Source organism: Acinonyx jubatus, chromosome B3, assembly GCF_027475565.1.
Source record: "Acinonyx jubatus isolate Ajub_Pintada_27869175 chromosome B3, VMU_Ajub_asm_v1.0, whole genome shotgun sequence".
Taxonomy (NCBI): domain Eukaryota; kingdom Metazoa; phylum Chordata; class Mammalia; order Carnivora; family Felidae; genus Acinonyx; species Acinonyx jubatus.
In genome coordinates, this window is record NC_069386.1 from 119,850,304 (window position 1) to 119,864,299 (window position 13,996).

The 13,996-nt window shown below is 54.3% G+C and overlaps 1 protein-coding gene across 7 annotated transcripts; it reads right to left on the bottom strand.

Moving 5' to 3' along the window:
* Positions 1–410: 410 nt before the first annotated feature.
* ISM2 (isthmin 2) lies at positions 411–13,996 on the bottom strand. 7 transcript variants are annotated; one of them, XR_008299563.1, is made up of 7 exons: positions 13,844–13,996; positions 7,025–7,267; positions 5,382–5,745; positions 3,593–3,733; positions 3,257–3,340; positions 1,439–2,075; positions 411–870 (listed from the first exon to the last, which is right to left on the bottom strand). XR_008299563.1 is itself a non-coding variant. In XM_027066282.2 (6 exons), the coding sequence occupies exons 1-6, from the start codon at positions 13,967–13,969 to the stop codon at positions 1,558–1,560; spliced, it is 1,476 nt and encodes a 491-aa protein (XP_026922083.2). In that variant the 5' UTR covers positions 13,970–13,996; the 3' UTR covers positions 411–1,557. The 7 variants fall into 7 exon arrangements, 6 of the variants coding, with proteins under 6 accessions (XP_026922083.2, XP_026922086.2, XP_026922087.2 ...); XM_027066282.2 differs by having other exon boundaries at positions 411–2,075; XM_027066285.2 differs by lacking the exon at positions 13,844–13,996 and adding an exon at positions 13,419–13,541 and having other exon boundaries at positions 411–2,075.

Below are 13,996 nucleotides of genomic sequence, written 5' to 3' on the forward strand. Positions count from 1 at the left end.
CCAGTAGTGACAGTGCAGTGTCTGTTAAGGGTAGCAATCAAGGCAGGGTACAGGTCCACTTCTGTCGTCTTATAGGGGTAGTCCTTTGGGCAACTCTGCCCATACTTGCAGCAAGGTACTTGGGGAAATAGGGCCACTTCCTCTGGAGTGCATGCTAATTGACCTCTGCCTTGGAAGTCTTCCTGTTCCCCAAGAACTAGTAAATGTGCTCTGAGGTCCGTACCTCCTAGGAAACCCTGTACAAGTATGAGTAGAGATAACTCACATCTACATCTAAACTCTGTATCCCAGGAGCTCTGCCTGCCCGGCTAGGTTAAGGAGTCACAAACATGACCATGGGGGCTTGGCTTGGGCTGTACACAGGGCTCCCTACACCTCTGGTGAGGCTCCAAATTCTTCATCAGACAGAATTTGAAAATAAAGTGCTTTATTGCTGAGGATCACAAAGAGCTTCAGGGCAGCGGTCTAGGGGCTGAAGTTCCCACCTTTTGGAGCTTTTGTGAACAGGATGGTGGGGACTTCAGCCCTTCAACCCCACACAAGGCAAGGAAGTAAGATTTTGGGAGTGAGGAGGGCAGGGAAGAAGCACCAGGTTTGCTAGGTGAGCCAATTATGTGCATCTCTTCCCAGCTCTGAGCTCAGTGCGTTCAATGACATCACCTCGGGAGCACCAAGTGGGCCATGGCGGGAGCCTTTACAAACACCACAGAAACTGCCCAAATCTGGGCTTCCCTGCCGCCAACCCCGAGCCGAGAACTGGTGTACCAGCTCACCATGGTGCACATCCTCCTGAGCTGTTCTGAGCCCACCCAGACCTGGCAGCTGTGTCCATTCAGGGCAGTGCCATCCAGTTCTGCACATCCCTACAACCTGGACAGAGCAGAGATTGCTGGACAAAGAAAGGGACCTGAATTGGTTGACCCATTCCCAGCCAGGAGCCGGCCCTGTCTCGGCCACCTCAGCCTGTCTGTCCACGCTGGGCCCCACGGGTTGACTTCAGCCCTAACCAAAGTAGTGTCCACTGAAAAGCAGCTCGGAGTTGAGGAGAACCTGTTAGGGCCCCGGTGTGGGTCTGTGGTGGCTCCCAGCAGGGGTGGGGCAAGAGGGCCTCCCGCAACCAATCAGAGATAAAGAGGGCTGGCTGCTAGGCTGGCTGCCAGCCTGACAAAATGCAGCTGTGGCACCACAGGCCCTGGGAATCACGACGTGTGCCCACAGCCAGGGTGGAAGAGCCCAGCTCAGAGGGAGAGGGAGGAAAATGAGTGACCAGGCTGGGACAGCACCTCCCAGGGGGCAGGAGAGGGCAGCCCCCACAGACACACACTTCCCCCCTCCCCCATCACCCAGAGACCTTGGGGGCTGAGCTCCCTCCCTCAGCCTGGGCCCTGTACACCCCTCGACCTGTCCCCAGCCCCACACCGACACCTGGGGTGCTGACCTGCCTTGGGTTCACAAGCAGAGGGCCCGCGGCACCAGGCCGGCCGGCCTCACGGGGTCTGGGCAGAGGCAGGGTGAGGGGTGTGCAGGGGAATCTTCTCCAGAACAGCAGCCCCCTGGTTAGTACTGCTTGGCCTCCTGCAACTGGGCCAGGTACTCCTCCTCGGGAGGGTTGTCGGCGCAGGCCCGGCCATTGTTGGGAGGCCGCACAGCGTGGTAGCGGCTCCAGTCCCCCTTACAGAGGATCCAGGGCAGCGTGTCCACCTTGAAGTGCAGCTCGGGCGAGAAGTCAGTGCTGACGAGGTCAGGCGCACCGGCGCCCTTGCCCCGAGTCAGCAGGCGGCTGCCCGCATCGTAGCAGCAGTGCTGGGCGGCCAGGGTGCTGCTCTCCACGGACAGCAGCGAGCGCAGGCAGAAGCGCGCCGTGGGCTGGTACACGTCCAGGTGCTCTCGAGGCCCGCTGGCATCCCTCCACTGGAAGCTTCGGCCCCGGTGCTCATCCTGCAGGCTCACCGCGCTGTACACGGCCTCCAGCGGGTACGCGCATGGGCAGCTGGGCAGGTCCTGCAGCACCTGACTCAGGTACTTGGCTAGGAAGTCACTCTTGCAGTTCAGCCACTTCTCACAGCTATCCACATCTGCAGAGGGGAGGGGAGCCAGTCAGCCCCGCGGTGGGGTGGGGGCTGATCAAGGGCCAATGCCTGGAGAGAGAGGGCCCCGCAGCGGAGCTGAGTGCAGCCCAGCTTGGCCTCCTCTGTCGCCAGATAAGGGCTACCACACAACCACCCAGGAAACCTGGAGCCAGAGGCTACGGCTCAGAATGGATGTTGGCCAAGGGGCTGGAGGAGGAGCCTGGAGGCTGTCTGAAGTGCCAGGTGCTGTCCCTTTATGTGCTGGATGGTGGGGAAGATCTGGGGTCTTGGGGAAGGAGCTGGGGTGGTCGGGCGCAGGAACAGCTGTTTTAAGCAACTGGTAAAAAAGCGTGTTGGCCCACTCTCACCTCTGCCCGCTGTGACCCCCTCCATCTATGCTGTCTTCCTCCCTTCTCTCTACCTTGGGAATGTGGCCGCTGACTCTGGCCACGCAGAAGGAATGGCTCCTTCCTCCTCGCTCCAGAACTTTGGGGCACACTCTGCAGCATTGTGCTCAAGTTGGTCGTGTGTGTCTCTCCCCCTAACACCCGAGCTCTTTGAAGGCAGATCCCGGGCCTTAGTCTTCTGGGAACCCCTGCCCTGCACGGTGCCAGGCCCACCACGCCAGCTCAGGGAGCTTTACAGTATTGAGCATAGGTCCCACCCGCGAGGGGGCCTGTTGGCAGCTGCCTACCTCCTTGTGAGGGGCAAGTGACACCAAGAGACAGAGATGCAGAATGTCCCAGTGAAAGTACCGTCTGCTCCAAACTGCTGGAAGGAGCAGTCCTGGAATTCTGGCCCCTAAACTGTTTCTGACAGCACCCCTTCCCACACAGAGCCTACCCAGGAGCCTCCAAGAGCACCCGGGAATGGAAGCCAGAATGTCGCCATCCCTTCCTGCAGCCAGGGAGAATATGCCCCACCAGGTGGATCTCCAAGCTCAGTGGCTCCCATCAGGACGGTCTTCCCAGCAGGAATATCAGGTTGGGAAAGGCCAATGGCCTGGCTAGAAATGACAGGGACTCAGAAATGACAGGGCCTCTTTGCTGGGGAGACTAATCTTCCAGCTGGGACATGTACTCTGCCTCAGTGGATGGGGGTGAGATTCCTCCTGTGCAGTGATGCTCCACCCTCCCGAGAGAGGTCCTCCCCAAGCCCCCAGGAGCAGGGCCTAGCTCCCCACTGACCTGGGTTGAGCATGTCCGTAGCATTGTGGGCCAGGGGTGGCCGCCCCTCACCGGGGAAGCCCGAGGGGTCCTTGTCCTCAGTGCCTTTAGGAAGAGAGGAGGCCAGGCTGGTGGGGCCCCAGGGCACCTCTGTGCTCCCAGTGGGGAAGCCCAGCCCTCATTAGGCTCTCGGTGCCCACAGCATCTGGACTAGGCCTGGGACGAGGCAGAACCACCGTGTCTATAAGCTTCCTGCATCCCTTCTCCAGGCCCCACCCTCAAACAAGGCCCACATTCCCAGGGGGCCAAGCCCAGAGTGTAAGCCTCTGCCTGTGTAGGAGCTGGGGTTCGTCTCACCAGGACAAAGGGGCAGGTCGCAGGCACGGGACTCGGTGGCAGTGCAGGCGTAGCCGCAGGGCCGAGTCCTCCTCTGGCTGCCGCTGCCGCAGCTCCCACTGCAGGGAGACCAGGGGCTCCACTCCTCTTGAAGCTCATAGTCTGGGTCAAGGCAGGGAGCCAGGGGTGAGTGAGCACAGCCCACAGGGCGCATTGGTGCAGATTAGCTAAGGGTACCCCTTCCTCAGGAGGGTGCCATCCGTGCCAGGGCTCCCAGCCTAGCGGACGAAGCACGGGCTGGACTTCAGCCCCCACCTGTCCCTCAGCCAGGGACCCTTGCATGGTGGACACCCATGTAAATCATCAGGTGGCTCTACAGACACAGCAACAATCCCAGCCACCCACTCTGTGCCAACACAGCGATGAAGAGAAAAAGATATCTGGGGCTGGAAGCTACCTGACCACTGTCAATGTGACCCTGGGCAAGTACCCCTACGTCTCTGACCTAGAGGGTTTTTTTTTTTTTTTGTAATTTTTTAATGTTTATTTATTTTTGAGAGAGAGAGAGAGAGCAGGGGATGGACAGAGAAGGGGGGGTGGACAGAGGATCCGAAGTGGGCTCTGCACTGACAGCAGCAAGCCCAATGCAGGGCTCGAACTCACAAACAGAGAGATCATCACCTGAGACGAAGTCAGATGTTCAACCAACCGAGCCACCCAGGCGCTCCTCTGACCTATAATTTTTATGTCAATTAAAACCAAGGCTGACAACACTTCCCCAGCACTGGGGACATGAAGGAAAGTCCTGACTTTCCATGATAGGGACCCAGACCTGGTCTGAGGAACCTGAAATACACCATGACTGCACCCTCAGATCTCTCTCTGGCTGTTGCAGGGCTGAGACCCAGGGGGCTCTGTGGAACCCCCAAAGTACTAACATACCCAGCTCTCTCCTCACTTCCCAGGCAGGACGGAGCAGGTGGGCACCAAGAGTTTAAGGAAAATTAATGGAAGAAAAGCTGAAAGGCATGAAAACTGCCAATTTACATCATTTTGGTGAACCAGGGAAAGCCTGCTATGCCTTAGTCTTAATGATGGCACCGCTGTCCAAGGATGAAATACCAGGGCTCTAGGGAGAATGGCTGTAACTGTCCACGAAACACGTCTGTACCCAGGAAAACCTGAACGACAACAAGAATGGCTGTCATGGGAGCTGGCCAGGTGTTAGGTGGTATTTTCTGATAGTCTGTGCTATGTTGTTTTCTAATAAAAATAATAAAAACAGCCAATACTTAGTTTACTACATGCTGGCACTTTAAATGTATTAACTCAATACCCTCTACGCCCAATCTTATGTAGTTAAGGGTTGTGCCATTCTCCATTTTAGAGAGGAAGTAAATTAGGCATAGAGAGGTTAAGTAACTTGCCCAAGGTCACTCAGCTGGTAAGCAGCAGAGCCAGGATTCAAGCCCACACAATCTGAAAATGAGGTCAGTTATGAGTGGTGGGGTTTACCATATTTCCCAATTTGTTGGAAAGTGACAGCTATGAATATATATAAAATTAACAAACGTCGATTTGCTTAGGGGGTCTCAGGGCTGTTGTGAAGGTCAAATGTTTGGGGGAAAAACAGATTTTGCAAGCTATGGGTAATGTTGCTATTTAGCAGATGATGGTGTTTGTACAGGCCTAAGCTTCTGGCCTTCATAGCTGCCCCTGCTCGGTGAAGCTCTCAGACCTCCCTTTAGCCCCAGTTACTCTCAGAACTTCCAGAAGCAGCAGCCAGGGATGCCAAGGTGGGGATGCTCACCATAGCCGTCTGGCTCCTTGAAGGCCCAGTCCCCAGGGGCCAGCCAGCCCTGCTCCCAGCTGCCTGTGGCCCCACTGAACCCAGGCTCCTCCTCCTCCTTGTTGTCCTCCTGGTCCTCACTCTCACTATACTCTGCAGGGTAATCCTCCTCCTCCACCTCTTCCTCCTCCTCTTCTTCCCCTGGGGCTCTGCCCTTGAGATTGGTCCTCCCCTCCTCGCCCTCCAGGTAGCTCCAGAATAGGGGCCAGAAGAGCTCCTTGGCGGACAGCCAGCTAGAGGCACCCTGGGGCCAGCGACTGCTGGGCTCAGCCAATAGGTCCATCTCCACCTCCGCCTGGGGATCCTCCACCACCTCGATGGTCACCTGCAGAGGGTCAGACACAGGCCAGCCAGTGAAGGAGTGCTCAGAGCAAGGCTCCAAGGAGAGGAGAGATGACAAGTGTGGGGGCAGGGGCAGAGGACCAACCTTTCCTCCAAACCAGCTCATTCTCTTGGCCAACCTTCCTGGCCTCCCAGGGCACACGGGGTCACAATTTAAGACTTGGCCGTGCATCAGAATCCCCTGGATATTCCAAGACTCCTTGACCTAACCCTAGACATGAATTTAATTATCTGAGGTGGGGCTAGGTATGGTGGCTCTAACATGTGCCAAGGGTAGAGACCCACTAGTTTAAGAGAAGCTGGCTGTGAACTCTGCTGCAGGCTGCCCAGAATTAGGGGCCACTAACAGCCTTGGGTCTCGTTGTAGGGCTGGAAAATGACAGCAAAGAGAGCAAAGTCCCACAGCAGCCCTGGGTGGGGCGGGGGTGGGGGGGGGCTCTCATTCACCACATTGTGGATGGAAAATAAGTAACATGAAATCATTTACATGAAAGTGAATTTTGAAACATTGTTTTTGGCTATTATAAAATAATACGAGATCGCCGAACACAATTTGGGGGAAAACCAGCAAAATATAATGAAAAAAATTAAAATCGCCCCCACTCCATCTCTGACAAATAACATTTTGATAATTAAACTTCCAGGTTTTACACATGCACGCGCGTGCACACGCATACACACAAACTCTTAAACAAGTTTAGAATGTTAGTTTCTACACTTCCCCGTTGCCTTTTCTCTTTTGATGAAAGTGTTTTGCAAACTGTAGGTGCTGCACAAAATGCAGGACTCTTATCATCAGGGATTGAGGACTGGCAGTGGAGAACGTAAACTGGAATCCCACTGGCTCCATAAAGCCCCTCTGGCGGGCAGCCCCCTACCACGAGCCCACCCCATTCTGCACTCAACCAACCCTGCAGGAAGGGTTGGGTCTGGGTAGGGGCCACAAGTCGCCCCTTCCCCATTTCCCTAGAAGGCCCTGCCATCCACAAAGCTTCCCCACTCCTTGGGTCTTCATGACAGCCCTACCAGGCTGGTGCTGTTTCTCCTTTGCTATGGACTGGAAAACACAGGCTCAGAGGGCCACATGCCCTGCTCGGCCCGCAGCTGGGAAGTAGAGGAGCAGCCCCCACTACTCTGTGACCCCAAAGGAACCCCCGCCCTCCAAGGAATACAGGATGGGGACGCCTGACCTCAGGATGGAGCCGGTCAGCCCAGTTCCTCTCTAGGTGTCCACTGGGCCTATGCCCTCCTGTAGCTCTCACCTGGATATTGGGGTTTGGGGCAGTCAAGTCTGTGTTGGCCAATCCTGGCAGCTTCTGCAGCTCCAGCAGCAAGGGAGTGTCCTCCAGGGTCCTTGGCATGGACGCCTTGTCCAGGCTCAGGGCTGCTGGCTCACTGAGAGCCCGGCGCCTATGTTGGCGTGGCCCTGCCTGGAGGCGGGTTCTGGGGAGCAGGGGGGTCCTCTCCTCTTCCCTAGGAGAGCTGGGATCTGGGGAGGCTGAGACCTGAAGGAGAGAGAAGGGGAGGAGGGGGTGATTGGGGTCAGGGCTTACCCCAAATGGACCCAAAGTAGGCAACGCAGGAGTCTTGGGGTCTGACCAGGCCACAAATTCACCCTGTGACCATGGATCCAAACATACGTGTTTTAACGCCTCAGAGAGTAAATGAGGCCATGTGCACAGAGTGCTTGGACAAATGGTGCCAACATGAGGCATAACGGGGCCTAAATCAGGTTTCTACATGTGGAAGAAACATAAGCCAACCTCCTCATTTTACAGATGAAGAAACTGAGGTCCATAGAGGGAAGCATGTTGTTTAAGGCAGTGTTTCCAAGTGCAGTTCACAGACCACATGCCTCAGAATCCCCCAGGGCTCTTGCCCAGGAACAGATGGCGGGTCTCAAAAGTCAGGGCAGGAAGGCCCAGAAAGGCTGACAAGGAGGGTAGTGGCAGACCTGGGCCTTCCCCCAGCAGGCTCCCCTGTCACTGACCCTCCCAAGCTGTCCACGTGAGGGCTGTGTTCCTTAGCATCTCTGACCACTGCTACCTTCCTCCTCCTGCCCGTCTGGGACCCAGCGCCTTTTCCTAGTTCAGGTGCCATCGCAGCTGTCTGTCTGCCAGGTAATTCCCTCCACCAGCCAGTGCCCATGGGGTCCACACCGTGACAGTCCCTGCCTCGGCTCAGATAGTAAGTGAAAGACCCTGGTTGTCTCTGACTCCAGCAGCAGCCCTCACCTGCTCAGACAGTGGGACACTGGGGTGGCCATCCACCTACTTCCAGGCTACAGCCATTGCTCAGGTCTCTACAACAGGACAGAGGGGGCACTGTCCAGAGCTGCCTTATGATGTAAAGCATGTCCCACCCAGGCCACAGACTTGACCCCACTTCCCATCTCATACCTAAAGCCATGTGGAAAAACACAGGTCTGGACAGTCAGATCAGCTTGGGTTCAAATCCTAGCTCTGCCTCTTACTAGCTCATTCAACTTGATCTGCAAAATGAGGATAATTCTTACCTGGAAGGATTGTCAGAAATTTATTTATCAAACACTTACTTCCACAGCATGTGTGTGCCAGGCACTGTTCTAAACACTTAATCATTCATTTCATTCTCCCAACAACCCTCAGAGGTAGGTGCTAGCTGTCATCCCCATTTTGACAATGGAAACTAAAGCACAGAGAGGGCAAGTAACTTGCCTCAGGTCACACAGACATTTAGTGGCAGAGCCTAGGGTTTGAAACAGACAGCCTGGGTCCACAGCCCATTCTCTCTCTCTCTCTCTCTCTCTCTCTCTTTTTAAGATTTTATTAAGTAATCTCTACATCCAACGTGGGACTCGAACCCACAACACTGAGATCGAGTCACACACTCTACCAACTGAGCCAGCCAGGCACCTGAGAGCTCACACTCTTAACTGATTTGCTGTGACACTACAGGCAAGAGTGTGGAGAGTCTATTTCACAAATCAGGGGCTTATTCAGTCTAATTTCTCACTATGACTTTCTTTCCTTGGGTTGAAAAAGAGAGTCAGAACCTTTGGCCTCTCCCCTTTAACCCCCTCCTTCGGTGTTGCCCAAACACCTGGTTCCAAGGCTCCTGCACTAATCACCATGGCCCATCTGAGCCTGGCCCTGGAGTTACTGTTACTCTGTTACTGAGTCAAAGTGCTCTGGTCTCAACAGCCAGGCCAGACGAGCAGAGAGGATGGACAGATGAATAAGAACAACTCAGCTCCTTCACTGACCAGTTTTGGAGGCCTGGGACATCCCCATATGCTGCTTTCCTGGCAGCTCCCACTCACTATGCCACCAAAGCCCTAACTGTCCCGGTGCCTTGGCTCAGTAGCTCCTCTGTCCGCAGCCTCAGGACTGCAGGAGTTCAGGGGCTGCAGCCTTTCTGGCTGATGTGGATATCACCGCCTTGTGAGTGGGTAGTTAAGCAATGGTTCTCATCTGAGAACACTTGGCAATGACTGGAGACATTTGTGGTTGTCACTTGGATTGGGGTTCTACTGGCACCATGTGGGAGATCCTACAACACATAGGACAGCCCTCACAAAAATCATCCAGTCCAGAATGTCAACAGTGCTGCAATCAAGGGGCACCTGGGTGGCTCAGCCGGTCAAGCGTGGACTTTGGCCTAGGTTATGATCTCATTGTTCCTGAGTTAGAGCCCTGCGATGGGCTCTGTGCTGACAGCTCGGAGCCTGGAGCCTGTTTCAGATTCTGTCTCTCTCTCTCTCTCTCTCTCTCTCTGCCCCTCCCCCACTTCTTATACTTGCGCACGCGCTCTCTCTCTCCTCAAAATAAATAAATTAAAAAAAAAATTTTTTTATGTGTGCCAGGGTGGTTCAGTTGGTTAAGTGCCGACTTCAGCTCAGGTCATGATCTCACGGGTCATGGGTTCAAGCCCCACGTTGGGCTCTGTGCTGACAGCTCAGAGCCTGGAACCTGCTTTGGATTCTGTGCCTCCCTCTCTCTCTGACCCTCCCCTGCTTGCACTCTGTGTCTCTCTTTCTCTCTCAAAAATAAATAAACGTTAAAAAAAAATTTTTTTTTAAAGTTTTTTTTTTTAAAACAGTGCTGCGATTAAGAAACCCTGCTCTAGGGGGCGCCTGGCTGGTTCGGTTGGTAGAGCATGTGACTCTTGATCTTGGGGTTGTGAGTTTGAGCCCCAATGCTAAGCGTAGAGATTACTTAAATAAATAAATAAACTTTAAAAAAAAAAAAGGAAAGAAACCTTTCTCTAAAGTCAGGCTGCTTAGATCTGAATCCCTGAATAATCTGGTTTCTGACCTGTGGGACACTGACGGGACAGAACCTCTGTGAGCATCCTTATGTGTAAAATGAGAACAATGATGGGAGAGAGCTAGCATCCAGCAGGGCTCAGAATATTCATTTCCAGCCCTCTCCAACCTCTAGGCCATAGAAACTCCTGGCTAACCACCACAGCCACACGTCACAGCCACCCTTCTCTAGAGCTGCTTAGAGCCCCTGCTCTGTGCTTCAGGCCCCAGAACTCTCAGGAGTGGAATGGGGCCATGGGTCTTCGTTTGGGTTTCTTCAGAAGCCAATGCTGACACCAGAATTCAAGGGCATTCCTTTGGAAGGTGATCCCAGGAGACACCAGCAGGGAGTGGGGGAGTGGGTCACGGGTGGAAGGCAGCTAATAAAGAATGCTCCATCAAGTTAGTGACCATGGTGGACAAGTGGAGCTCAATCCTACTGGTGCCTCAGTTATTCCCCCAGAAGTAGTGAGCTGGGCTACATACCTGCAAACCTCACCAGTCACTGATTACGGTTTTCTGGGTGGAGGAGAGGATTTGTTCCCTGGGCACTTCAGATCGGTCATGTACAGCTGAAAACAGGCCCTCGTGCCAGTGACAACCCTCAAGCAACTGGACACTAGCAACAGGGAGTAAGGCAGAGATACGGGCAGAGCCCCCTGAGCCCTGACCCGTGAGTACTGTCTGAGCACATCTTCTCTACCAGGCCTGAGGTAGGCCCTGGATGTGCCTTCTGTCACCCCAGCCACCCCAGCTAGAGTGCAGGTCGGACTTTGTCTGCTTGTTTCACGCAGTATCCTGTGCCTGGTACATGGGAAGAGCTCAATAAATCACTGCTGAGTGACTGAATGAACACTAGCACCCCAAGGGGTGAATGTGACTGTCTCTATGTTAATGATGAGGCTATGGAGGCTCAGAGAGGGTAAGGGATTTACATAAAGTCCAAGGTTGTAATAATATCGAAGCTCGGCTTCAAACTCAGCTCTGCCTGAGAGACAGCCACTCACTAGCTGCAGACCCGAGGCTTAGTTATTAGACCCACTGTCTGTTTCCTCGTCCCTAAAACAAGGAGAACAAGACAAGGACCACAAAATGCTAGGCACTGTGGCTGTTTGGGTGGTGTTTGGATCCTATCCAGAACAGAAGACACCCAAGGCAGAGTTCTGTCATTCTTTCTTTGCCTGTCTGGTGCCCAACAAACCCATGTGTTGTTTTTTTTTTTAACTATGTTATGAGTTTGAATCTCTTTTTAATGTACAGAGAGAGCAGAGAGAGAGAAAGAGTGAGCATGGGTGAGGGAAAGGCAAAGAGAGAGACAGAATCTCAAGCAGGCTCCACACTGTCAGTGCAGAGCCCGATGCGAGGCTCAAAGTCACGAACTGTGAGATCATGACCTGAGCCGAAATCAAGAGTCAGATGCTTACCCGACTAAGCCACCCAGGCGCCTCACCCAACAAACTCTTGTAACGACAATGCCACACATGTGTATGTCCAGTGCTTTCTCACCCAGCAGGCCATTCGACAGAATGGGTTCTCTTATTCCCATTTGACTGTGGGAGCAAACTGATGCTCAGCAACAGGCCTGACCAGAGAGAGGGTGGCACATTTTGTTCACGATGCCAATGATTTCAAGACCTTTCAAGACTTACAATGAGCAGGCTGGGGCATGATGTACAACGATGGACCCTGAGGTCCCGGGTCTAGCTCTTGAAATGACAGACCTGGCTCCCAGTCTCAGTCAGGCTTAATGTCTCTGTGCCTTTTTTTTTTCATCTGGAAAATGAGACTAACACCCATCCAACACCCATGGGAACAACACCGAGGGGCCGTATGTTCTTCAGCTTCATTGTAAAAGTCTCTGGAGTTGTCATTTATTTCTGACATATCACCTAGGGCCCTAGAAGAGCAGTCTGCGTTATGTCAACATAATGTCTTAACTACCACCTTGATTACATAACAGCTTTAACACACATCACATGGACTTCTGAAGCAGTATTTGAACTGGACGGGATCACAGAGATGACTTAGCCCCTTATTTTAAATGTCAGGAAATCATCTGAGGTGAGTCATACCTGAGTTAATGACCCACTGAGACCAGAACCCCAGGACCTGAGCTCTAAGCTCTGTTTTTCATTCATGGCACTAATTTAACATATGTTTGAGGGTTCCACCAGGCCCTATACTGGAGCTGGGGGTATGACTTTGGCTCTGAAATAACCTATCCTCTAGACTGGTCTTGGGGGAAGATCTGGCAAATATATCAAAAATAATCACATTACAAGGCAGTAAGTACTAAAATAGAAAATATGTCAAAATGAGTAGGAAAAAAATGCCAATTCAATTAACTTTATGACCACTGCCACCTCCACCTAGGAGGTGGGACTGGCCAGGGGATGTTCACTTCCTCTGGATTTGTCTACAGCAGTGGTTGTCAGCAACGGTGGGGGAGAGGGGTGTCCCTCAGGAAACACAGGGCAATGTCTGGCTCTGTCCGGCCGTGGGTGCTACAAACACCTAACAGGTTAAGGCCAAGGATGCTGTTAAATGTCCCACAAGGCACAACAAAGAATTATACAACCCCAAATGACAGGATTGTGGAGGATGAGAAACTCTGGTCTACAGGATGTAGTCTCAACAGGAGGCAAAAAAATCTTAGATATTACAATGGTTTGTAACATACCCAAGTGCCATGATACATAAACAGTATATTCATGAAATGGTATACCCCAATTTCAGTGGGAGAGGCATTAAGGGGGGGAAAATGTCTACAAGGCTCCTTAGAAAGGCAGCGTTGAAAAAAAAACGTGGATAAAACACCAGTCCACAGAGACCTCAAATGCAGGCGGTGCTCCCGGCCGCCTCTGGAGGGCCTCAGCAGCCTGGACACAGCTAGCAGCCCAAGCTCTGGTGCCGCTCACCCACCGGTCTCCTGCACGCACCCGGCGGGGCCTCTCAGTGCCTTCGTCTGGAAAATGGAAAGAACTACTCTGGCCTCCTCCTCCTAGAACAGCTCGGAGCCTGGAAGGAGCCAGGACCCCCTACCACACCAGCCCGCAAACCCTGGAACAAGTCGGGAGGGTTTTGTCCCCAAGGGCACAATCCACGCAGTAATGGCTGGACTGTGGACCCCTGGTGAAGGGAGACAGGTGTCGACAGACCGTGGTTCCTCTTCGCGTCTAAACTACTCTTCTCCGACTCGCTCCTCGGTTTTCGGTCGCATTCCCAAAGCCCATTCACGGGCCACCCAGAGAGTCCCCCCCCACCCCCCCACCCGCGACGTCTTAGCGACTTCTTCTCTTCCAATTACATAGTAATATCAAGGTCCCTGGCTGATATTACTCTCCAGCAAGTTGAAAGACCCCACTCACTACCTCATCTCGTCTCAATTCACACCCAAAGGGACTCCAATCTTTTGCAGGTTTGATTTGAGGCTGCACCGGCCGTTATTCGGAGGGTTGAACCTCAGCAACTCCGCGCAGCGTCGCGTTCCCCTCCCACCCTCCCGACTCCTCTCGGAACGCGCCCCCGGACAGGGGGCTTGCAGGAGAGGTTCGCTCAGGGCGAGGCGGCCGCAGGTGGGAGAGGCTGGGCCGTTCCGGGGCGTGTGGGGGGAGGTCCGCGCCCGGCCCTCTGCCCACTAGCGCAGTCTGTCTTCGGCCGGCCAGCCACGCGGTCGGAGCGGGGGCTTGGGGGGGGGGGGGGGAGTCCGCCGCACCTGGTCCCCGCCCCGCGCCCGCCCTCGGAGGTCCCCGCTCGCGCCCCGGGCCCCGCGCCGACCCCTCTCCCCGCCGCTCACCTCCGCCAGCCTCGCGGGGCTCCGGGGCCGCGGCTTCCTCAGGGGTAGAGCCCGGCCCGCGGCCAGCAGCGCCGCCAGCAGCACCACGCCGAGGAGGAGCCCCGCGCGGCCGGGCAGTCGAGGCATCGTCTCCCTGCCGGCACTCACGCCTCC